We start from the raw sequence: 24937 nt of genomic DNA on the forward strand, positions 1-24937 counted from the left end.
TCTCCAGCGAAAGGAACTAAATGTATTTGCTACATGCCATAGCAGAGCTAAATGATTTGCTAACAGCACACACCTCACTTTTCTTTACTGTCTCCTGTCCTTCCTCATTTAAACAGGTTACGTCTTTCAAGGAGCAACTCTGATTTCCTACAACACATTCTTCTACTCTGATTGCGTGGATATGAGGAAACACATGCAACATTGAAATATTTCAGGACTGAAATGCTGTCTTCCTGCTAATGTAAGATTTATAGTGAACAGAGAGAAGACGCTGAAAAGGACCTTGAATCCTGCCCTGGGGACTATTTCTGCCAAACAGTCACCTGTATTAAAATGGCAAAATAGCTATCTTCAGATCAAATAATTAGAATATGGGGCTATCATACAGTAAAGTGCTCTTTATAGTTTTTACACAGAATTTATTTCTTAGACTATTTGGAGTCTGTATCCAATGACAATAGATTTGAAACAACTTGGGAGAGTTTGCAGTGACAACACACACACGTACACACCAACGAAGCTTGCATTATTCCAGACTTATATTCCTGACACATCGCATGTAAGCTGATTTCGCATAGTCAAATAATATCATAAACGACCAGGGAACTGGTTATTTAAAGAGCTACTACTTATTTAGTAAAAACAGCAAATCATTTTGAAATTCATGTGAAATTTCTAGTTTTGTTCATTTGATGAATATGAATATTACTTTAAGAGTTAATCTATGTACTCATGAAAGAAAGTAGAATGAGAGTAATAATATCCTTATAAATAAAACTGGTAATTAGATTACCAGTTAGATTGATTAGATTAGATTGTCAGATGCCAGGGTGAAATCTGTCACACATACAGATATTCAAATTAAATGGTACAGTGTGAGGACGATATTGAGAGGAGTGAATATCATCACTTTTGAAAGTAAATTGAATTTCCTGCCTCCCTGACATGCCCAGGTGTTTTGATGCTCAGTTTCTTCCATACATTATGAATGTTCATACTTGTAGGTTTTTGGTATTCTCTAATGTCCTTCATTAATATTCTAGGATGTAAGCTTCTGACTATGGGCTGATTTTGTAGCCCATCATGGACCCCGATAATGATTTTGCTAAGGGTCATACATGTAGGGCTCATTTGGAATTCCTTTATTTGCTTTCAGCTTCTATAGAATGGCATGAAGGTCAATCGAGTTAGATTGAAATTCTTCAAGAATACCGAACAATGACATCCTAACTTTAAGAGTCATCTGTGAGTTTTATAGTAGGAATAAGTCCTGGAGCATTGAGGCCAAGTAAAATATTTCTTGGAATATAAAATGTTCATTTGGGCTCAAACATCCTACTGGAAACAGGCTGAGATGTTTGATTTAACAGATATTTACTACAATGAATTTCTAAGGAATATCAATATAAATAGGACAAGGACCCTACCACTAAGAGGCTCACAATCTGTTATGGGATATCTCAAACCAAAAGTCAATGTGACAAGGGAAAAACAAGGCTGAGAACAAAGCGCTTTGGAAGCTCAGAGGTAGGAGTGCTTACTTTTTGTCCAACATGACCTGGGAAAATTCGCAGATGACACAACTTCTGTGGTTAGCCTTTGTGAAAGTTTTCCCTTTTTATGTTTTATTTTTATGGCAAAGGAAGAAGTAAACCTAGCATTTCTGAAAATTTGTTCTATCTTCCTTTGACCAACAAGTTCTTCTTGGCCATTAGAGTCTGGAAAGATGGCAGATGGCATCACGCATTCAATGTCTTGGGCATAATCAGCCCATAGAGCCTGAATTCCAAGACTTGATGTATTACTGCAAATCTACAGATCCTAGCCATCTTATTTTTCATCTGCCCTACATGTTACTTATGAAATGCACACTGTGTGTTAGGCAAGGAGCAGAGTAAACAGACACTGATGTCTCTGCTTCCCACAGATTTTATCAGTGGATAGAATTATAACTGAGTCCCAGATATCGCTGTTTTTAACCATCAGTCAGCTGCGTGGTCAAGACCACCATACAGAAAGATTTGCCAAGTGCCTGGTTTAATATCGTAAGTTAGATACTTTAAAAAAATTTTAAAATAGGCATTAACTCTCTCAGGGAATTGTAATACAAAGATAAAGGTAGGGGCTTCCCTGGTGGCGCAGTGGTTGAGAGTCTGCCTGCCGATGCAGGGGACACGGGTTCGTGCCCCGGTCCGGGAAGATCCCACATGCCGCAGAGCGGCTGGGCTCGTGAGCCACGGCCGCTGGGCCTGCACTTCCGGAGCCTGTGCTCCACAACGGGAGAGGCCACGGCAGTGAGAGGCCCGTGTACCACAAAAAAAAAAAAAAAAGATAAATGTAGGATACTACTCAGTCAGATAAAAGCCACCCTAATAGCTGAAAGGCTTAATGCTGTTACATCACAACCAGGGAATACTCAGGGCCCAAAAGACCAAACTTTAAAGTCTATTTAAAGATAAGTAAATAAATAAAAAGAATAGTAAACATAATATATAATCATGCCCTAAATTGTGGAGGTGGCCTATATACATGACAGACATTTGGGAAAAATTTAGTTCAACTTCCTCATTTTATAAGAAAATACAGAATATCAAAATAGTTTTCTTCCCTGTTGCCCAGCCTGTTTTTCTTCCTGGATTTTTGGATCTCTGTTAGTGGCATCACCAACTATGCAGTTGCCTAGATATAACATCCTCAGATCAACTTTGACCCCTGTTTTTTCCTCATGTCCTATGTTAGGTCAGTCACCACTGCTCAAGTTCAAGTTCTGTCTCTCATCTAACTTCTCAAACAGGCTTATGTCCTCTAGACTGCAGATCGCTTTCTTAATCTTTTCCTAATCTGTTCTCATGCTCTGCATTTTTTTAACCATAGATATGATCTTGTCATTCTTCTTACATTCTTAAAACACTTCCCTGACTTGCATCAGTTAAGGCCCTAGCAGGAAATAGCTGACATACTCAAACCAGGAAATTTGAGGAGTGTTTGATCAAGTGACAGTTTGCAAAGGTTTGGCCGGAATATAAAGAAACCAGTAGCAATGGTGCAGTAGGCTGGGCCAATGACATCATGCCTGTTACCACCCTAGGCTGGAAGGAGGCAGACTGAGAAGGGTACAGCTGTGGAATGCATAGGGGCTCCTCATGGACCTGTCACTGCCAGCAGTCAGCTGGAACCATGCTGCAGACAGGAGCCAGGGTTATGAATACCCAGCCCCCTCTCTCTTTCCTCCCTCAAGGTGCTTCACTTTGGCCAAACATATGAATTCAGATGAATATAAATTCAGCCCGTTAATGCAGTGCATAGAGGTCAGGTCTCCAGATCCACCTTCTACCCTCTCCATCCTGTTTGGTGAAGAAGTGTAGGGGGTGGACTTGGGGGGACAGACAGAAGATAGCCAGCACTTAGCCCAATTTTAAAAAATAAGTTGAAATCTCCTTAAAATAGGCATTCAAAACTTTTAACCACCTGTCTACCGTATACTTTTCTAAGTGTAATCTAATTAGTTCTCCCACCCCCATTCTATAGCTATGTCAGTCAATTTGAAAACCATAAGTTTCCACATTCTATTTTCAGGAAACCTCTTTCTTCATCTCTGCCTGGCTTCTCCATCCTTCAAGTCTTTATACGATTGCTACCTTCCCTGTGCAGTCCTCTTCATCCATCTGAATTGCTGGCTCCCCAGAATATATCACCTCTACGTGGTATGCCAAGGCTTGCCCCAGTGCACTACTCACTCCACTCTGAATAAGAGGAGCTCTGACTTCATGAAATTCCCGGCCACAAGGTAGGGAATGGGACTCTTCTGAGAGGAGCAGAGATGTGACCAGTTTGGGACAAAACTCTTTTTCCTTTGAGGCCTCTTTTATGGACCTGTTCTACCATTTCAGGATAAAACAAACAAACAAAGGTGAGGATGAAGGGAAAAGTATAAAAGAACAGGCTGCATAAGATTCTTATTGAAAAAAAAAGAAGAAAAAGAAGGAGGAGGAAGAGGAGAAATCATCATTATCACACATGGTCCAGTCCCATTTTTAAGGGGAATATTTCAAAACCCTGCTCTCCATTTGGCTTTTCTAGCTCAAAGTAAACATTTAGCAGGGTTTGGCAGAGCATGGCCAATGTTTGCACAAAGGACTGAGACTGAGGAGTTCGATTCGTGGATCTTAACAGCTGTACTTCTTGAGGGCAAATGCACATATGGAGAGAGCAAAGGTTCGCAAGCGTTATGAGATGACCTTGGTCATTGCCGCTAGTGGAATTCCAGTTTGCCAAGACTAAGTATTCATTTCAGGGACCAAGGACAGGCTCACTGGTGACATTCTAGCTGCAAGAGCAGCTGAATGCCTTGAGGCATAGAGTAAGTAAGGTTTTGATTTTGACTAAGAATAAATACCCATCGCTGGGCCCAGGTTAGGTCTATGCCAGGATCTCACACTGGAAGAGAAGTAAAACTTCTGCCTCCAAAGAGCCACATTATCATACAGGGTGTCAGCAGTGGGAAAGGGTCTGGGAGAAAGAATAATATTATAGAGATAGATATTTTATTTGGAAGTCAGGGCCACTTATTCATAAATCTCAAACAAGAACATCTGTAATCCTCATGGGCAGCTGGTATAGCTTTTGGGATCCTAAAAACCTTCTTTCTTATCAGAAATATAAACAACAATCTTTTTTTTTTTGGGGGGGGTGGGTACGTGGGCCTCTCACTGTTGTGGCCTCTCTCGTTGTGGAGCACAGGCTCCAGACGCGCAGGCTCAGCGGCCATGGCTCGCGGGGCCAGCCTCTCCGCGGCATGTGGGATCTTCCCGGACCGGGGCACGAACCCGTGTCCCCTGCATCGGCAGGTGGACTCTCAACAACTGTGCCACCAGGGAAACCCCAATAGTCCACTATTTATTTGTATCCTTTAATCTAGATTTCTAGGTGTAGGCTGGATTGTCATATTTACTTTGTATGAGCCGCAAACAGCTCTAGAAGGCTGCTACATTCGTTGCTTCCTCTAAAGTGTCATGAGTAAAAATTTGGTGGATTTTGGACCATGGGGACAGGTGTAGTGGATACCTTTCAGAGACCTTTCATGATGACCCCCCCCCCCCCAACAGCAGCCATGTTTGTACTATTGATCCTGCCCCATAGCTCACCCACAGTTGATTTGACCAGAAATGGGATCTTGACCCAAGTGGGCTAATCAGAGGGTGATCCTTTGGAATATGGAATGGAGACGTAAAAACAAAGATATAGTCTCTCCACAGATCTGGGGACATAATGAGTAACAAACATCCATTCTCTAGTCAACACCTTTTTGTTACATAGACAGAGAGTAAAGGAAGTGTGTTTTCAGAGAGAGAACCACCAAGAGTGAAGCAAAAAGCAGCAGAGGTGAGAGGCAGATGAAGAATACCGCCGGGTCCAGGCCTTTCTGAGGTCTGATCTCTTTATTCCCACCCTTGTGCTCTGGAAGACATGTGCATTGTTACACTAAATTCTTTATTTTGATTAAGGTGCTTGAGGTGTTTTCTTCCCCTGCAATCAGAGTGTCCTCACGAATACATTCAATGGCAAGTAGCTAACAGAAAGGTCAGAGAATGTATAATAAAATCCAGGAACTGCATCTCTAAAAACAACTTTCAGAGTCTCGTTGCTGGGCTTAGCATAGTCTGAGCATGCACTGCTCCATCCTGCGTTTTTAAGAAATTAATACAAAAATGTTTCTTTCAAGTCACTGAAGGGCCTCTTATGCTACAGATTCTTTTTATAAAATCCAATGAAAAATCTTAAGGTTAAGGTTTATTTAGAGAGGATGATGAATTTCCTGCTTACATAAATTCCTGCCTATCTCAAAGTTTTGGTATTATTTTCAAGGTGAGTCACTGTTATCATTTAGCCATCTCTTGGCCAAGCATTCTAACTTGCTTTAGGGCTTAAAAGAGTTCATGCAAAAAGACATTTTTTAAAAGTTAATATGCAACATTTTAATTTAAAAGTAATTAGTAGACACGAGCAATGTTTTTGGTGATGGTCAGAAGTATGGATAACGTTCAATAAAGTATAGATAGCCTTAAATGGGCGTGTATTGGGTACCAGTTATTCATACAGTGCTAGAAACTGGGGATGTAAAGATACGAACTGGTTAACATGGAAATAGTTTAGTAGTAACAGTACATAATGGAGCTATAACTGTCTTCTTTAGGATAACATTCTGACAACTCAGTGACTAACCCTGAAGGGATGCCAGGATATTTTTGCTTAGTATCGAAAATACATCAGTTTGTATAGCTCTGCCAGGCAGAGGGTATGAAAAGCCATGCACTTTGGGGAAATGGTGAGACTTTTTCCAAGGGTAGGGTGTATGTGGAGGGGGCAGATGGTGGAAAATTAAACTTGGTGCAGTGGTCTTTGAACCCTGCCACTTGAGTTTTCCCTAAAATAACTTAGAAAAATATGCATCTCCTTTTACATTTTCATGTTAATATCTACAATTTTTATGATAAGTTTAGTGGCTGCAAAGAATATAATTTCTGAAATATTTTATATTGAGTTCTTTAAAATTATGGAATTTGCCTGCCATCTCATCTAAATGACAAAGCCAGTCCTGCTAACTATCCAATCAACCAAATCAAACTTAATTTTCAGAAAAAGACTGACTTCATTGTTAAATTCAGATGCATATGTTAAAATGTGTCCCAGGGAATCTAAAAGAAAATGGTACAAATGGACTTCTTTAGAAAACAGAAAGAGACTCACAGACATAGAAAATAAACCAAAGGGGAAAGGGTGGGGGGAAGGGATAAATTAGGAGTTTGGGGGTAACAGGTACACACTACTGTATATAAAATACTGTACTGCACTACTGTATGGCACAGGGAACTATATTTGCTACCTTGTAAAAACCTGTAATGGAAACTAATCCGAAAAAGAATACATGTAATATACACATATAACTGCATCACTTTGCTGTACACCAGAAACTAACACAACGTTGTAAAACAATATACCTCAATTGAAAAAAAAAATCATGATTTCAAATTCTAAGTGGGAAAGGAGAGAAAGAGGAAGAGAGACAGAGAAAGATTGGGAAACTGAGAAGATAAATTTGGCAAAGATTTATCTCCAGTTCCCCTTTCCATATTGCTTATCTCAAATCTCTTTTGCTACAGGAATCTCTTTTCTAAGTTTCAGGATAAGTGTAAGGTAATGAGGACATCTGGGAAAGAAGAAACAGGAGAGGCAATGACCTGGGGCCAAATGCACCCTTCTTAGAAGAGAATCTATGAAGTTTGAGCATCTGTAAATTGACTCCCTTGAAACTATTTGTGCCACAAATCCTTGGGAAGTGTCTGAGGCCTCAGGGTAAGCCTCCCCCAATCCAAAGGACTGGCAGAGGGATCGTGGTAGCTCTGGGTTGGGTCTTCCCAACCCAGGTCCAAAGTAGGAGCTTCCTCACTGTGGCTTCTGGGGCAGGGTGTGCAGTGAACAATTCAGGAGATCACTTACAAGAGAAATACAAATATCACTGTCTTGAGTGATATTTGTTTGGGGGAGTTATAGGGAATAAAACCACTGTCTTTAGATTTTGGAAATCAGAAGAGAAGGTACTAGTGAGAGAGAAGAGGACAGGGCAGTAAGTCAGCAGTGAGGAGTAAAGAGGAAGTGAAGGTGTAAAATTACAGAAGAATGACAGAAATGGAGGAGAGAAAGGAGAGGTGGCTCTGTCAGGCTGGGCTGTGGTGCCACCAATGTCTGCCTGAGAGGTCTCTCCATAGCCCTGACAGTACAGGCTGTCCAATAGGAATCTGAAGGTGTGAAATTTAGGGTTGTTTCTGAGGACTCCCACTGGTTGGGTTAATACAACAACTTATTTATATACTGCAATGATTAATTTTATATGTCTACTTGGCTAGGCTATGGAGCTTAGTTGTTTTCTCAAACACTAGTCTAGATGTTGCTGAGAAGGAATTTGCAGATGTGATTAGCATTTACAGTCAGCAAACTTTATGCAGATTACCCTCCATAATGGGGGTGGGCCTCGTTCACTTATTTGAAGGCTCTATGAGTAAAGACTGAGATTTCTTGAAGAAGAAAGACTTCTGCCTCAAGACGGCAGCAGAAAATCCTACCTGTGTTTCCAGTCGGATAGCTTGTCTGGCAGACTTTGGACTCAAGCCTGCACCATCAACCCTTACTTGAATTTCCACTGCAAGTTTCATGCTTGCCAGTCCCCACAATTACAGGAGCAAATTCCTTGAAATAAATCCCTCTCTCTTAACATATTACATTATTAATTTTCTTATTAATACAATTAAAATATTGATTATTTCATTAATATTAATAAATATAATTTATGTAACTGATATTACATAAATGTAATATATGAATTTCTAATTCTTTATATAGAGATATATGTTAATTTGAGATATCTTTATATATTATATATTATATACTGATATATTTAAACATGATAAGACAATATAGCAATATAACAATAGTTATATAATAATTACCAATGTATTAATGATATATATTGTATAATATATTATGTTTATACATTGAATATATATTATGTATTTGATATTTAAAGATACATATATACACAGAGAGAAAGAGAGAAACAATAGGATATCTAACTAGCTAGCTATCTTTCTATCTATCTATCTATCTATCTATCTATCTATCTATCTTATCTTTCTGTTTCTCTGGAGAATGCTGACTAATACATGTATTTCCTAGCACAAAACCAGCATTTCACTTAGTAGCTTTGTTTCTGTTTTTCCCCACTACGTTAAGTCCAGACTGATTTTCATTCATATTTGTAACCAAATTGTCTGACATATTTTAGGCACATAAGAAACAACTAAAGAATTAATAGGGGACTTCCCTGGTGGTGCAGTGGTTAAGAATCCGCCTGCTAATGCAGGGGACACGGGTTCAATCCCTGGTCCTGGAAGATCCCATGTGCCTTGGCGCAACTAAGCCCAGTGTGCCACAACTACTGAGCCTGCTCTCTAGAGCCCGTGGGCCACAACTACTGAGCCCACACACAGCAACTACTGAAGCCCGTGCATTCTAGGGCCTGTGCTCCACAACAAGAGAAGCCACCACAATGAGAAGCCCACATACCACAACAAAGAGTAGCCACCGCTCACCACAACTAGAGAAAACCCACGTGCAGCAATGAAGACCCAATGCAGCCAAAAATAAATTAAAAAAAGAATTAATAGTTGGGTAAGATCTTCTTAATAGTAATGGATTAAAATGTCGTATGTGTTTTTCTAACAAACATTACCATTTTATAATAAATTTGCCTTAATTGATAACAAGATTGGTGTCTGCTAATTAACATGATTGCAGACTGGACATCTGAGGAGAATTCAAGTGGGAGGCACATACAAGTTGGCACCAATGAAAATGCAGTTATCCAGTGCTCTATGACACAGAGATTTGCAGCAAATCTAAATCTCGGACCACAAACTCAGGTGTGCAAGAGATGATTGATTTAAAGGAGGCAAGAACATACAATGGAGAAAAAACAGCCTCTTCAATAAGTGGTGCTGGGAAAACTGGACAGCTACATGTAAAAGAATGAAACTAGAACACTACCTAACACCATACACAAAAATAAACTCCAAATGGATTAAAGACCTAAATGTAAGACCAGACACTATAAAACTCTTAGAGGAAAACACAGGAAAAACACTCTTTGACATAAACCACAGCAAGATCTTTTTTGACCCACCTCCTAGAGTAATGGAAATAAAAACAAAAATAAACAAATGGGACCTAATGAAACTTCAAAGCGTTTGCACAGAAAAGGAAACCATAAACAAGATGAAAAGACAACCCTCAGAATGGGAGAAAATATTGGCAAATGAAACAATGAACAAAGGATTAATCTCCAAAATATACAAAGAGCTCATGGAGCTCAATATCAAAAAAACAATTCAATTAAAAAATGGGCGGAAGACCTAAATAGACATTTCACCAAAGAAGACATACAGATGGCCAACATGCACATGAAAAGATGCTCAACATCACTAATTATTAGAGAAATGCAAATCAAAACTACAATGAGGTATCACCTCACACCAGTCAGAATGGCCATTATCAAAAAATCTAGAAACCATAAATACTGGAAAGGGTGGGGTGAAAAAGGAACCCTCCTGCACTGTTGGTGGGAATGTAAATTGACACAACGACTATGGAGAACAGTATGGAGGTTCCTTAAATAACTAAAAATAGAACTACCATACGACCCAGCAATCCCACTACTGGGCATATACCCTGAGAAAACCATAATTCAAAAAGAGTCATGTACCACAATGTTCATTGCAGCACTATTTCCAATAGCCAGGACATGGAAGCAACCTAAGTGTCCATCGACAGATGAATGCATAAAGAAGATGTGGCACATATATACAATGGAATATTACTCAGCCATAAAAAGAAATGAAATTGAGTTATTTGTAGCGAGGTGGATGGACCTAGAGTCTGAAATACAGAGTGAAGTAAGTCAGTAGGAGAAAAACAAATACTGTATGCTAACACATATATATGGAATCTAAAAAAAAAAAAAGAAAAAAATGGTACTGATAAACCTAGGGGCAGGACAGGAATAAAGATGCAGATGTAGAGAATGGACTTGAGGACACAGGGAAGGGGAAGGGTAAGCTGGGATGAAGTGAGGGAGTGGCATTTACATATATACACTACCAAATGTAAAATAGCTAGCTAGTGGAAAGCAGCAGCCTAGCACAGGGAGATCAGCTCAGAGCTTTGCAATGACCTAGACACGTGGGATAGGGAGGGTGGGAGGGAGGCTCGAGAGGGAGGGGATATGGGGGTATATGTATGCATATGGCTGATTCATTTTGTTGTACAACAGAAACTAACACAGTATTGTGAAGCAGTTATACTCCAATAAAGATCCATTAAAATATTTCATTAAATCTTATTCTGAGCCCTTACCTTGTTCAGTTTATGGGAAAGTCAATCGCTTTCATTATTGGGGTGATGTGTTTCCCACACAGGTGATGGGAAGATGGGTATTGGGTAGGAAGCCCCAGGGTCCTGAAGGGCACTGTAGGTTGTGAGGTCTTAGTTATGCATGAGCCCAGCCCACAGAGGTCCTCCAGCTGCAGCAGCTCTTGGCCTCTGTTCTGTATGTTGCCTAGAACATGGGAGTCTTGGTCTGGAACACTAGTGCTTAGAGCCAGCCTCCCTAAGCATGTCAAGAAAGGATCCCTTTGGCAGTTCTGCTGCCTTCCCCGGGCACTACCAGAAAGTGGGACCTCCAGAGCCTCATGCCGTTTTAATTTGGGGAGAATGTCAGATTCTGTTTTTGGTGTCATCAAAAATGTTCCTAACAGAATTGGAAAAGTAAACTTAATGCTTTTTATTTAAAACAAGAGTGATTATCATTAAGTAGCTCTTGCTTTCTACTCAGAAAAATAAATCCATAAAGTATGGAAAACTAAAGTTGCCAGTATGTAATATGGGGTGAAAGGAAAATATAGCAAATGAAATGTTTCAGAAAATCGGTCTGCCACAGCAATCAAAGGCATCACTTACCTTACTGGTACTTTTCTCTTGGCAAGAAAACACAAGACCGCTACTGTTATATGAGTCGTCAGGAAAGCTAATCCAATACCCAGGAGGGTCCATATATCTGCAATTTCAAACCAATGAAAAATGTAAATATTCAGTGAAAAATATTAGAGACTCCAAAACTCAAGTGACTGTGGGCACAATGTAACCTACTGTTCTGAGTGTCCGTGAAATCAGCAATGGGAGGGTTAACCTTGACATGGCAACGATTTCCCTTCCATCCTTGTCCACATCTGGAAATGAGATAAAATGTAATAGTTGGCAAAAAAGGAAGTGGAAACATATGTTAGCGGTATTGTCATGGAATAAAATGATGAATGTCAATAAACAATGAGATACCAGGAATGTGGGTAACTTTGATACGAAACCAAAAATGTTAAACCAAAGCAAAAAGATAATTAAATTGTATTCTTTTCACATTATTGTGTAAGATGATTTTTAAAAAATATTTATTCCCTTCTTAACTTTATCTGTAAGGTGGGGACTTGATTTCTTTATCTGTAAGGTGAGAACAAGGCTAATTTCTTGCTTTCAAAAATTGACTTCAATTTTCACCAGTGTCCAATATTAATTTACTTTTTCATTTGTCTCAAACTCAAAAGCTACACATTTTTCAACAGTGAATGGATTTCAGTTCTTTCAGATACTAATAGAGAATATTCAAATTATAGATTAACATAAATATAAATCAGAGAGTATTTTTATTTCTCGTTACAAGGGGATGATCCTTCAAGTTCATGGATTTGGAATCAGGTTAAGGATCAAACTGGATATACCATCAGTCCTAGAGGATTTCACTACCTCTGCTATATTTAGCGACATATGTGATGAAACTTGTAACACTAGGGACATGTCCTCTGTTATGGATGGCCTTCAGAAAGTTCAGAATTGGAGACTAGTTTGCGCCTCAAAGGGAGACGAGGTTTATTTCTAAGCAGTGAATGTGCCAGAATTTCTCTGGTGGAATGTGTTTGCATATGAGTGTGAAAGCTTAGGTATACATTCTTGTCTACCAGAAATAACAGGATACAAGTTAAGAAGGGTTTGGTTGAATTTCCTGCCAAATTCATGGTACATGCTGTAAAATAGGATTAAAAACTAGCTTTTGAATGTGTGTGCTTAAAAGTGGTGTGTTAGAAGCAATGCTTCTTCAGCACACAGTTAATATTTTTTTTTCTCAGTCTCTCTTTTGAATTTGAAAATCTGAATGACCAATAGCAATTTCTTCAAAAAAGCAATAGATTCTCTAAATATAAAAAGCTTAGTGTCTCCAAAGAAGATATACAGACTGCCAACAAACACATGAAAGAATGCTCAACATCATTAATCATTAGAGAAATGCAAATCAAAACTACAATGAGATATCATCTCACACCAGTCAGAATGGCCATCATCAAAAAATCTAGGAGCAATAAATGCTGGAGAGGGTGTGGAGAAAAGGAAACACTCTTGCACTGCTGGTGGGAATGCAAATTGGTACAGCCACTATGGAGAACAGTATGGAGGTTCCTTAAAAAACTACAAATAGAACTGCCATATGACCCAGCAATCCCTCTACTGGGTATATACCCTGAGAAAACCATAATTCAAAAAGTCATGTACCAAAATGTTCATTGCAGCTTTATTTACAATAGCCAGGAGATGGAAACAACCTAAGTGTCCATCGACAGATGAATGGATAAAGAAGATGTGGCACAAATATACAATGGAATATTACTCAGCCATAAAAAGAAATGAAATTGATCTATTTGTAATGAGGTGGATGGACCTAGAGTCTGTCATACAGAGTGAAGTTAAGTCAGAAAGAGAAAGACAAATACCATATTCTAACACATATATATGGAATTTAAGAAAAAAAATGTCATGAAGAACCTAGGGGTAAGACAGGAATAAAGAGAGAGACCTACTAGAGAATGGACTTGAGGATATGGGGAGGGGGAAGGGTAAGCTGTGACAAAGCGAGAGAGTGGCACGGACATATATACACTACCAAACGTAAAATAGATAGCTAGTGGGAAGCAGCCACACAGCACAGGGAGATCAGCTCGGTGCTTAGTGACCACCTAGAGGGGTGCGATTGGGAGGGTGGGAGGAGGGAGACGTAAGAGGAAAGAGATATGGGAACATATGTATATGTATAACTGATTCACTTTGTTATAAAGCAGAAACACACCACTGTAAAGCAATTATACTCCAATAAAGATGTAAAAAAGTAAAATAAAATAAGATTAACACGAGATCTCATTCGTTAACCAACTAAACTTTCTGTTCTCCCTTACCTTTGCTCTCTGATTAAAAAAAAAAGCTTAGTGGTTCAAGGAGGCCCATAAGAATGTCTTCTTTCCTTAGTAAATACTCTTTAAAAAGTAGAAATTTAAGATAATTTGATTGTTTTTGATGCCTCTGACTTTCAAGTGAAAATAAATTAGAATGTTTAAGATTGGAGTATTTGTTTTTTATTCTCATAAACCGTAGTATGTATTCCTTATCAGTTCTCAGGTTGGTAATGTGAATCTGCATGTAAGTCCTTCACATTTTACCTGGACTCCCTTAAAATCTTCCTGAATGGGGTGGGTCCTCAATCTTTGTCTTGGAACACGGAGACCTGTAGTGATGGTATGCTAGAATTGGCATGCTGAAGTTCCTTTCGCTTTGAGTAATGGCAGTGAAAGGAATTTCTCTGGTCCCATCTCCCTGAGGACTGCAAGCTAGAAATGAAAATTGAGCATCCTGTCCTGTCTGCCCTACAGTCTGGGGGACTCATCTCCTCCAAGGTGACCACAGATCTCTATTAAAGATCATTGAGACGTTTTAAAAAGAAAAGGCCAGTCATCTGCTCTATTACTTTTCACAGGCAATCTGGGTAGGGAAGCGTAGATATTTCACTCAACTATTTATTTCTCCTTAGCAAATCAGCAATATTAGCATACCAAAGGAAAAACAAGAGACTGACTTTTCCTGAAGAGATAACGCAAAGATTGTTGTTTATAGTAGTAGCGTGTTGGGTAATATTATAGTTGTTGGGGGTGAAGGGCGAAGGCTCTTGTGGGGAGAAATCAGATAGGGTAAGTGGATGAGATATTGGGAAGAACTGGGTGTGCTTTGGCTAAGCGGATGCCAGCCAACCAGAGGAGACCAGTCCCAGTGGCCATTCCAGGCACAGCTGGGTGGCTGTTAGAGTCCGGTGGGTGTGGGGAGTGCTGCATAATTGGTGCCAAGAGTGAGGTCCCTAAAAGAATGGGGCAATGAGAGTCACCTTATTTGCTTGACAATTAAGGACTAGATAGCCCTTTTTAGGTAATGTTTTAGCTAGTTTATGATTAAACAAGATCGAAAGCAATGGTGATTCCACCTATTGTGCAATCCAAAGGGATCCATAAGAACGATAAACATTTTATAATATTTGTGCTAAAGACAAGGATACCTCAGTCTAAATTAGAATGCATGTTCGTTTTGTTTTAATGTCAAGAAGAAAGCAATGTTAGATGTGATGAAATTATGTTGGAGGTCTTCTTTTTCATAATGAGTCATAAGAATTGGTTTAGTGAAAAAAAATTAACTGATAACTTGATAAAAGGGAAGAAAATGACTTGTTTTTATTCAGAAAGCACCCATAAGAAAAAGCTTTTGAGGAAAATTTGATTTATTCTGAGCTAATCTGAGGCTGTGTGTTTTATCACTTATTTCATATACCTGATGAGTGTAAGTATAACACTGGAGAATTTCAGCCTTATTTTTAGAACGGTGGAAGTTCACACTACCACGTAATTATCTCCCAGATTCATTTAACCACCCACACTCCTTCCCTTCCCTCCACCAAATCATAAGCATGTCTATGGTTTGGTTGGGAGGGAACCACAACCTGACCTCTAGAGTTAATCTCATTTTCCTTGGTGTAGCCTTTTGCCTCAGGACCCTGTCCAATGCATTCCTAATGAACAGTGATTGGTTCATAGAGAGACATGGACATAAGTTTGTCCAGTAAGAATTTTGTCACCAGTGGGTACATATTGATGGATATTTGTGGTAAGAAATATCCTCTGCCCAACTCTGAGGTGAAAAAGGAAGAGTTTAGCCCTGTGGAGCTACCATTCTGCTACAAAAGCAAGCCTGAGGCTAAAACAAACAGGGAGACAAGCCTAGGAAATCATGGAGAAATGGAGGAACAACCTTAATGGCATTGAAAACTTTCCAATCCATTCCTGTTTCAAGCCTGCTCTGGGTTTAGACGTTTTAGATACATGAGTCAATAAATTCTTTAATTGTTTGAGCCAGTTTGAGTTGGTCTTCTATTATGAGCACACACACAAAACCAGTTTTCCTACTCTTGCATTTTGATCCCTGAAGTTCTCCTCATTAAATCAATAATCCCTTATTCATAAAGTATTTATTGAATGTCTACTATGTACAAGGTAGTCTGCTAGATATAAAAAGGATGGGCAAGACATGCTTGAGAATTTGTAGGAGCATAAACTTGGGAGATAAAAAACACATTTAAAAATAAATAAGAGACAAAGCAGAAAATAAAATATATGAAGTATAAGAAAGGTAAAGAAAAGTGCTAAAGAAGAAGATGAAAACAATAGCTTCAAGAAACTATTTTTCCAGAGCCAGAAAGTGAAAAAATATGCAATCTCAACTAGACATGAATGGAACAGGTGATATATTAAGTTATATTTATTCCAAAGCATTACACATTTATGTACGTATTGTACAACAATGTTTCAGAGAAAAATGGTCATCTAAGTATATAGAAATCATCTATGACTGATGGGATTTCGAGAGATAAATTTGAATTATATTCAGATTATTAATGGGATGCTAAACTGACCTCTAGATTTCCCAGTTCTTTACTGCAGTATATTTTTTCAGCCATACTTACTCTAATTTTACAGTTTTTTATGCCTGTAGAAGGCAAATCCCTCCAGAAGGAGCATGCAGTTTGAATACAGTCCAGATTAGATTTAGCATTTAGCATTAGAGCAGTAGACTTGTTTTTCTTTTTATTAGGCATGTATACAGCAACACGTTATGATTATTAAAATCATGAATATCATTTTTTTTTTTTTGCGGTACGTGGGCCTCTCACTGCTGTGGCCTCTCCTGTTGCGGAGCACAGGCTCCGGACGCACAGGCTCAGCGGCCATGGCTCACGGGCCCAGCCGCTCCGCGGCATGTGGGATCCTCCCGGACCGGGGCACGAACCCGCGTCCCCTGCATCGGCAGGCGGACTCTCAACAACTGCGCCACGAGGGAAGCCCATGAATATCATTTTTGTTTATAGAAACCAAGATCATCCTACAATGACATTCATGCTTCAGAAAACTACAATATACTAAGCCCCATAGAGATTGAATTGAACACCTGCTGCGTGCTAAACAATATTCTAAATGCTTTAATGTATTACTTGTGGAACACTAATGTTACAAGATAAGAGCTATTACCCCATTTCATAGTTGAGGAAATAAAGGCCCAGAGTGGTTGAGCAGTAAGTCACCAGAGGTACACTCTGAACTAGACTTTAAACTACATCTCTTTGGCTCTCGCGAGGTGCTCTGTTCACTACATGGTTTTGCTTCCCATGGTCTTCCTAAAGTTGGAATATAGTTGTTTATAATAGCAGTCAACCTCACAATTTTTGTATGTTAGGAGAGAAACAGTGGAGATATTCGTGATCCTCATGGTCTGAAAACTCCCATTTATCACATTAAGCTTTACCCTGGAAACATCTAGGTGTAGGGGAGGCAGATGTAGAGCTTGGAAAAGAGTAAGTAATGAGAGTCAGGGCACCTGGGTTTCAGGCTAGACTCTGCCACTTTCTAGCTATGTGGCTTTAGGAGAGTCAAATCACTTCAGTTTCCTATTTATAAACAGTAAGAATTACAACTCACCTAACAAGATGTGTAGGAGAATTAAATAAAACAATGCATGTGAAAGTACATTGCTAACTGTAAAGTGTTATCTATGTCAGGCTCTTTGATACCCAGCCTCTTGCTTTCTGGTGTAAATCATGGTCCTGACCATTCCCTGACCCAACATACTGGCCCTCCAGGGAGCTGGCATCTGACAACTGCCCTGTCTCCATCCCTGCCTGAGCAACAGTAAGACTTAAGGAGCAGTGAAAAGACATTGCCACAGCTTCTATTTTCATGACTTATTAATTATGCCATTTAAAAAGCATTTTTACATCTGAATATGCCTGGAGGCTCTTGAGCCAGTTATACAGGGAGGGGAAGGAAGAGCAGGTGTTTAGGATGCTTGCTGCCTGTGATGAACATTTCTACCCCCCATCCCGCCCCGCCCCATCCTCTGTGGTTTCTACCCATCGGAAGTACTCCAAGGGGGAGGAAGTAGTGCCATCCCAACTTTGCATGAAAGCATCAGCTCAGACCGAATGCTTTCTGAGCCCTAGGCTGAGCCTGTGCCAGAAGAAGGGGAGTGGGACAATTGAGGTAGCCCCTAATGGGACTAGAATTCAGGTTCTCGAAACTGCTTCACCTATGTTCTTGTCATCGCACCATATGAATATTTATAAAATTCTTTTTTTTTTTTTTTTTTTTTTTGGAGTAGGCGGGCTCTCAACCACTGCGCCACCAGGGAAGCCCCTATAAAATTCTTACTATATTCCATTTCCTAACAAAAAAGCAGCGTATATATGATCACGTTTTGTCCTTAGGGGATGATTACTTGAAAATACAAATCGCATGCTCCTGTGTGGCTTTTACTGCAATGTCCACTTGGATTGGTAGTCAAGTTGCACAGAATTGCAAAGGTAGGGAGGAGGCACATTCATGTTATTTCAAACTATTACAATAGAAACAACTTTAACTACTTCAGAGAAGAAATAAAGCAGATAAAAATTGTCCTTCTTTTCCCCTTTTGCTCATACAGATAGCTGATGTGACACTAAAAACCCCCAGAAAACTCCCAAAATTGATGTTTTGAGCTTCTCACGTCTGCTCTTTTTCTCAACTGTTATGAAGTATTATTTCCCTGGAGTTGGATGGAAGGGGGAAAGAATAGCAAAGAAACTAAATAATTCACAAACTGGGCAACTGAAAATGGCTGCAAGTCAATAGAAACCAGTCTCGTTCTGAGATAAAGATGAAAAAGGCATTAAGTTTTTGCTGTGGAGCGTAAACTAGCAAGAAATAGGTTTCTGAACTTTTTCTCCTGTCATCCTATGAAGTGTGAAAGAATTTTCCTTTAAAACATAGATTGTGACTTAATTCCAGCAAGTCTTTCTTCTTGTTTTCTCTCCTTCATTGAATATATGTGCACTGAAATACATACGAAAACACACAAGATGGTAAGGCTGAAAATTAGAAAGAATAAACAATGAATTGTCAGCCTCTGGAAGGAACGTCCACTAACCAGAGTACTCACAAAGCCCAGGGTGAGAATCCACGGGTGTTTAGGACTCACTTTGACCTTCTGGTGAAGTAACAAGGCCCTCTACTTGCTCAGTACAAAACAAAGAATCTTCTAATGACTTTCCAGTCAACTGAGAAAAAAGTCTAAACCCTGCACTCTTTGTTCAGTGAGTAATTATTGAATACCTTCTGTATGCTAGGCCTTGTTCTAGGTGCATTGGAATCTATTAGACCACATGTTGTCTGGTACTGCTCTTCCCTAAACACGCTAAGCTTGTTCTTGCCTCGGGGACTTCCTGTTTTCTGCTTTTCCTGACAGTTAAGCAGTGTGCCCAAATCTTGGAATAGCTTGAACTTCCATGGAATTGTGATCTTGACTCAAATTACACCTTCTCAGAGAGGCCTTAATCAGCAAGTTTATCTGAAATACATCACTGCCATCATCCCTTCCCCGTCCCTTCCTAGCAACCTGCTCACCCTAATGATTTTGCTTCATGGCACTTGTTACAATCAAATTTAATGCACACATGCTCACACAAGCGTATATATTATACATGTATGTATATTTAACATATATTTGTAAGTGTAAATGTTAATATGTAAATATATATAGATTATATATAATGTATATAAAATAAATTTATTTATGTATTATATGTATATACATACATATTTATATACTAAGCTCTATAAACAGAAACTTGAAAACCTCAACGAGATGAATGATTTTGCAAGGATACTATAAATTATATAATTAAGGTAAGCAGTAGAAATCTATAGTAGTTCAATAACACATATGATATTGAAAAAGCCTTAAAAACTGCTTCAAGACCAGGCTATTTGGCGGCTTTGTCCTCTCCAAGTTTCTAGAAAAGGTAATTCTCATGCTTTATGTGCCATTTCAGAGAATAAAAAGCTACCCAATTTACTTCAGAGATCTAATGCTTGTCTGGTAACAGAACCTCAAAAAATATTATGCACAGAAGAAAACCTGGGAGCAATGTCTCTTATAGATGCCAAAATCCTAAATAAATTACCAACAATCTGAATATAAGAGTACATTGTGCTGTAAGATTTTTTAACTCATGGGTAAAAGGCAAATCAATCTGTACAAGAAGCAGAGGACCCTGTGAGAGAGAAGTAAAAATAGCAGAAGAACCTATTGTTCTAAATTATCCACAGGCTCCTTTCAATAGAGTTTCTATCTCTAAATCACTATACTGATGAATTTTCTCAAGTTGTTAATGAATTAATAATCCTCATGTTATATAAGCTCTTCTAAACATAGAAAATGGATAATAACAATAGAACCGTTTTGTTATTAATGAAAAATCTCCTAACATATTTCCTGGTTTAGATCAATTTACTGGTGAATTCTCTCAAATGTTTAATAAACAGATAATTCCTAGCTAATTATCTCTGCCAATTACTTACCCTCAAATTTCTTTATAAGATTTGTAATTAGAAATTTATAAAATTTCTAATTCCCTTCGAATTCCTTTCTAAACATATAAAAAAGAAAGGTTAACTAATTTGTGCCATAAAGTTACATATCTCTGCTACATAAATCAAGTATAGCACACCCACAAAATCATAGATCGATCTCACTCAAAGATGTGCAAAAATCCCCAAATACAATACAGAAAAAAATTATTACACAAAGACATATATTTCCATTGTTTATATATCTTTGTTGTTAGAGTATGTGATGATCTCTTAAAACTTCACACCCTTAGACATAATGAAGAATGATGGTCCTTCATGTGTAACACCTGGTGAGGATGGAGCTCTGGATGACCACCTCTGTGGGCAGAATCTCTAAATAAGAATAGGGTGGTGCAGCTGGCAACGGAAGAAAAATGACTCTGTTAGAGGCTATTTCACCTTGTGAAAATCTCATAAATTTTAAGGATAATAGGTCGTTAACCACCTGGCTTGGGATATTCTAGGTACATAGCAGGAGAAAGAAATTGGAAAAAAGAAAAAGTCAGGGCAAGAACAAGCTGGTGATGCTGACAGATCTTTACCAAAGAGATGTTGCCTCATCTCTCCTTAGGTTTCAGCAGTTTCTGTTACAATAAATCCCGATATTAGACGATTTTGTGACACCCCATCTACAGAGCAATAAGCATTTCCCGTTAAATTTAAAAACTATATATATAGTTTAAATGATTTCTGAGCACCTTACTACATTTGCAAGGAAATAAACATGCACTAAAAATGGAATTTTTAAGCAATTAGAACTGACATGTAGCATGTATTGGTTGTGATTATGTTACTAAATATTTAACTATGTTTGTAGGATGTTATATTTATATATATATATAATATAAACATAGATTAGTGCAAAATAATTAAGTATGTCTTTTCACTTGATTTGCATTGCATATTTGTATTAAATCAAATGTTTTTTTAAAAGTATTCAAGTAATTGTCACGCTGTATGTCCAATATTGTGTACCATATATTATGCACTAAAACATCTTTTTAAAAATCATTGTGTTGTTTTGAAACAAAGATTTGATACTTAATTCATTTGTTTGAAGATATTTATTGAGGGCCAGGTGCTATGCCCAAAGTGTTGGGATAGCAGCATAAAAGCTAAAGTCCTGCCCTCACAAAGTGTACATTTTATCGAGGGAGGGGGGTGTAGAGAAAGACAATAAGCAAATACATCAGTAACTACGTTTATGGTGGAATTAGAGAGGTTGCAGTGCCAATGGAAGGACCAAGTTGGAGACACTGAGCGTGGACAACACTTTGAAGAGGATAAGATGGATTTATTGGGAGCTGGGATAGCAAGTGGGAACAAGTGAGGGCTGTGTTGTCTTCTTTATTTTAAGGGTATAGCTAGAGAGCATGTTTGTTGATAATTCAGTAGATATGGAGAGGTTGCTGTCTGATAAAGAGAGAGGGGGTGATGAAATTCTTGGGGTGCGAGAAGGAATGGGCTCCAGAGCCCATGGGGAACAGGGTCTTTTCTGAGATAGAATATGGATAAGAATGGGTCATTTGCTGATGGAAAGACTTGGGAGTTCTCTGCTAACAAATCTTATAAAGAAATTTGAGGGTAATTAATTGGCAGTGATGGTACTTTGGGGTGGGAGGCTTGAGGAAGAGAGGAAAATGCATGAAACTGGAGTAATTTCTGACTCAAAAAGCACTCAATCTAGAAACATATAACAGCATGTTCAAGCAGTGCTGAGTGCTCATTTGAGGTCATAAATATGACCTCAAACAGGGTTACGGTTAGGGTTAGTGAGTGAGTGTGAGTGTGTGTGTGTGTGTGTGTGTGTGTGTGTGATCCGGGGGACTTTGTTATATTTATATTTTCATTACAGTATTGCATGCATATGGTTCAAAAACTCAAGTTGCACTAAAAGTCTTAAGCTTCTAAGACAAATACTTTCAATCTCCTTAACTGTTTCTTCTAGTGTGAACCTCTATTTTTATTAATGATACACATATGTGGTGGTTTTGATTTATCTATTTTATTGTTATAGCTAAAAATTTCATTGTGTTATAAAACCAGCAGCTCCTTACTCACTGCCTCTTAGAGCCCTCCCTCCACCACTCCATATAATTAAATCCATATTCAGAGTTTATAATATTATTACTACATAAATATTGCTGTTAACTGCTGAGCCAATAGTGTACGAAAATTAACCATCCGTTTACTTTTTTTGATTTTTTGCTTTTTTCCTGGAGCTAATTATCCAATTTATTTTAATTTGCTAAGTTTTCTAGGCTTTCTGGCTGATTCTTAAACTCTCCAACAACTTCTTAATACAATTTTCCACTAGATTAAAATATCAGACTATTAAGACACTATTTCTTTTGGAGACTTCCGAAGTCCCCTTTGGGTTGATTCTTTGGGCCAACCTGGACTGCTTATTCTCTAGACCTGCTTTCCAGGGACTTTTCTGGGACTTCTCTTGAATATCACCCCGGTGTCCTGGATCCCATTTCCTCCTCTTCCTCGGTTTCCTCCTTCATTTTGTTAGGGCACAGACTAGGTGGGATGTTCATTTTTTTTTTTTTTTCGGTACTCAGGCCTCTCACTGTTGTGGCCTCTCCCATTGTGGAGAACAGGCTCCGGACGCGCAGGCTCAGTGGCCATGGCTCACGGGCCCAGCCGCTCTGGGGCATGTGGGATCTTCCCGGACCGGGGCTCAAACCCGTGTTCCCTGCATCGGCAGGCGGACTCCCAACGACTGCGCCACCAGCAAAGCCTGGGATGTTCATTTTTTGAGATCTTTTGTTTGAAATACAACACTCATATTCAATTTTTAGTTTGGAACTCAGTTTTGAAAATCATGTTATCTAATAAATAAGCCAGAAGATGTATTGTCTTCCCTCCATTCTCTTCTAGTTTCCAGTGTTTCTCGGATTATCCCTCATTCTTTGTATGTGAACTGTTACATTCATGGAGAGTGTTGTCATTCCCAGGTTTTCTGAACTTCCCCCATGGACAGTCTTTGTAGGGTTCTTTTTTCACTCACTGTACCTGACACTTCATCAGTCTGGGGAAGTTTTTGCATTATTTCTTTCACAATTCTCTTCCTACTTTATTTTCTCTGTTCTTTCTTTCTGAAACTCTTACTTTTTAGATACTAACCTTCTGAATTGATCCTTAAATTTTCTTATTTTTATCACATATGTTCTTTGTCTTTATATTCTATTTTTTAGGAGAATTCTCTGCCTTTATCTGCCAACATTTTTATTAATGTTTTAAAATTCTGAGAGATACTTTAGATTTCTTTAGGCTCTTTTTTCTCTATTTTTTATAGACACCGAGTATAATATATTTCCTAACTCTCTGAGCACATTAAACAGAATTAAACATTTTTCTTTAGATTCCCCACACTGTTTCTGTTTCATATGAATTCCATTTTTCTACTTGAATCTTTTGATTTATTAGTTTTATCTGTCTTTTATATTAGCATCTTTCCTCTACATTTGGTTCTTCTTAGCTTTCTAGGTGTTAAGAGTAAAGCCCTGAAAAGATGATCACTGGGGTCTCTGGCATGGGCTGAACTGGTTGACTAATGGGCTACATTTTAAGGCAATAAGCCTCCTTTTCTTGGCACTGCCCTATTATAGAATTTGTACGTCTTTATTCTGGTGTCATTTAGCCTCTCAACTGAGAGAGACTTCAGTCTTTCACTGTGTGGTGGTGGTGGAAGTTTGGCATGGGGAAGATATAAATTTAACTGCCGGAGTTTTGGGGGCTGTGAAGGAAAAGGAAAAGAAAAACAAGGTTTTCATCATTAAAAATGCAAACTGGCAATTCTTGAAGCAGCAGCTCATGGCTGTTCTCTGCTGAACCTACTCTTCTTGCATCCACAGTGACACAATTTCTCCAGAGAATACATCTCCTGAATGGGTGGGTACAGCTGGGGCTTGGATATCTAACAACTCCTTACGGGCTTTCAACAAGGTATTTTCCAACGTAATGCTCCATTCTGCCATTGAGGTACTCAGTGCTCCAACTGTCGGGCCCTGTTGGGTGTCTATGGGGTGAATGCACTTATGCCTCATTGGAAGCCCCTTCTGCAGGTACTTAGGCTTCAGCTTGTTCCACTCAGATAAGTCATCCTTCACCTATGTTTCCCTTTTAAAATGATCTTTTGTTGCCTATTCATCACTGCCTCATCCTTGTGGATTTATACGGCTTTTATTCTCTGTTGTTGTTATTTTGGTGAGTCTGGAAAAGAGATGGGGGTAGGGCTTCCCTGGTGGCGCAGTGGTTGAGAGTCCGCCTGCCGATGCAGGGGACACGGGTTCGTGCCCCGGTCCAGGAAGATCCCACGTGCCGCGGAGCAGCTGGGCCCATGAGCCGTGGCCGCTGAGCCTGTGCGTCCGGAGCCTGTGCTCCGCAATGGGAGAGGCCACAACAGTGAGAGGCCTGCGCAAAAAAAGAGGCCGCAAAAAAAAAAAAAAAAAAAAAGAGAGGGGGGA

General features: G+C 39.0%; 1 protein-coding gene across 1 annotated transcript in view; it reads right to left on the reverse strand.

The window, feature by feature from the left end:
* The window catches only part of MALRD1 (MAM and LDL receptor class A domain containing 1), a 580486-nt gene that overhangs the window by 16476 nt on the left and 539073 nt on the right, over positions 1-24937 (reverse strand). The window contains exons 38-39 of the mRNA XM_024765840.1: positions 11758-11837; positions 11569-11665 (exon numbers count right to left, since the gene is read on the reverse strand). Coding sequence (XP_024621608.1) covers positions 11569-11665; positions 11758-11837 — 177 coding nt within the window. The remainder of the gene's footprint in view (positions 1-11568; positions 11666-11757; positions 11838-24937) is intronic.

This window comes from Neophocaena asiaeorientalis, unplaced genomic scaffold (genome assembly GCF_003031525.2).
Source record: "Neophocaena asiaeorientalis asiaeorientalis breed wild unplaced genomic scaffold, Neophocaena_asiaeorientalis_V1.1 scaffold217, whole genome shotgun sequence".
Classification (NCBI taxonomy): domain Eukaryota; kingdom Metazoa; phylum Chordata; class Mammalia; order Artiodactyla; family Phocoenidae; genus Neophocaena; species Neophocaena asiaeorientalis.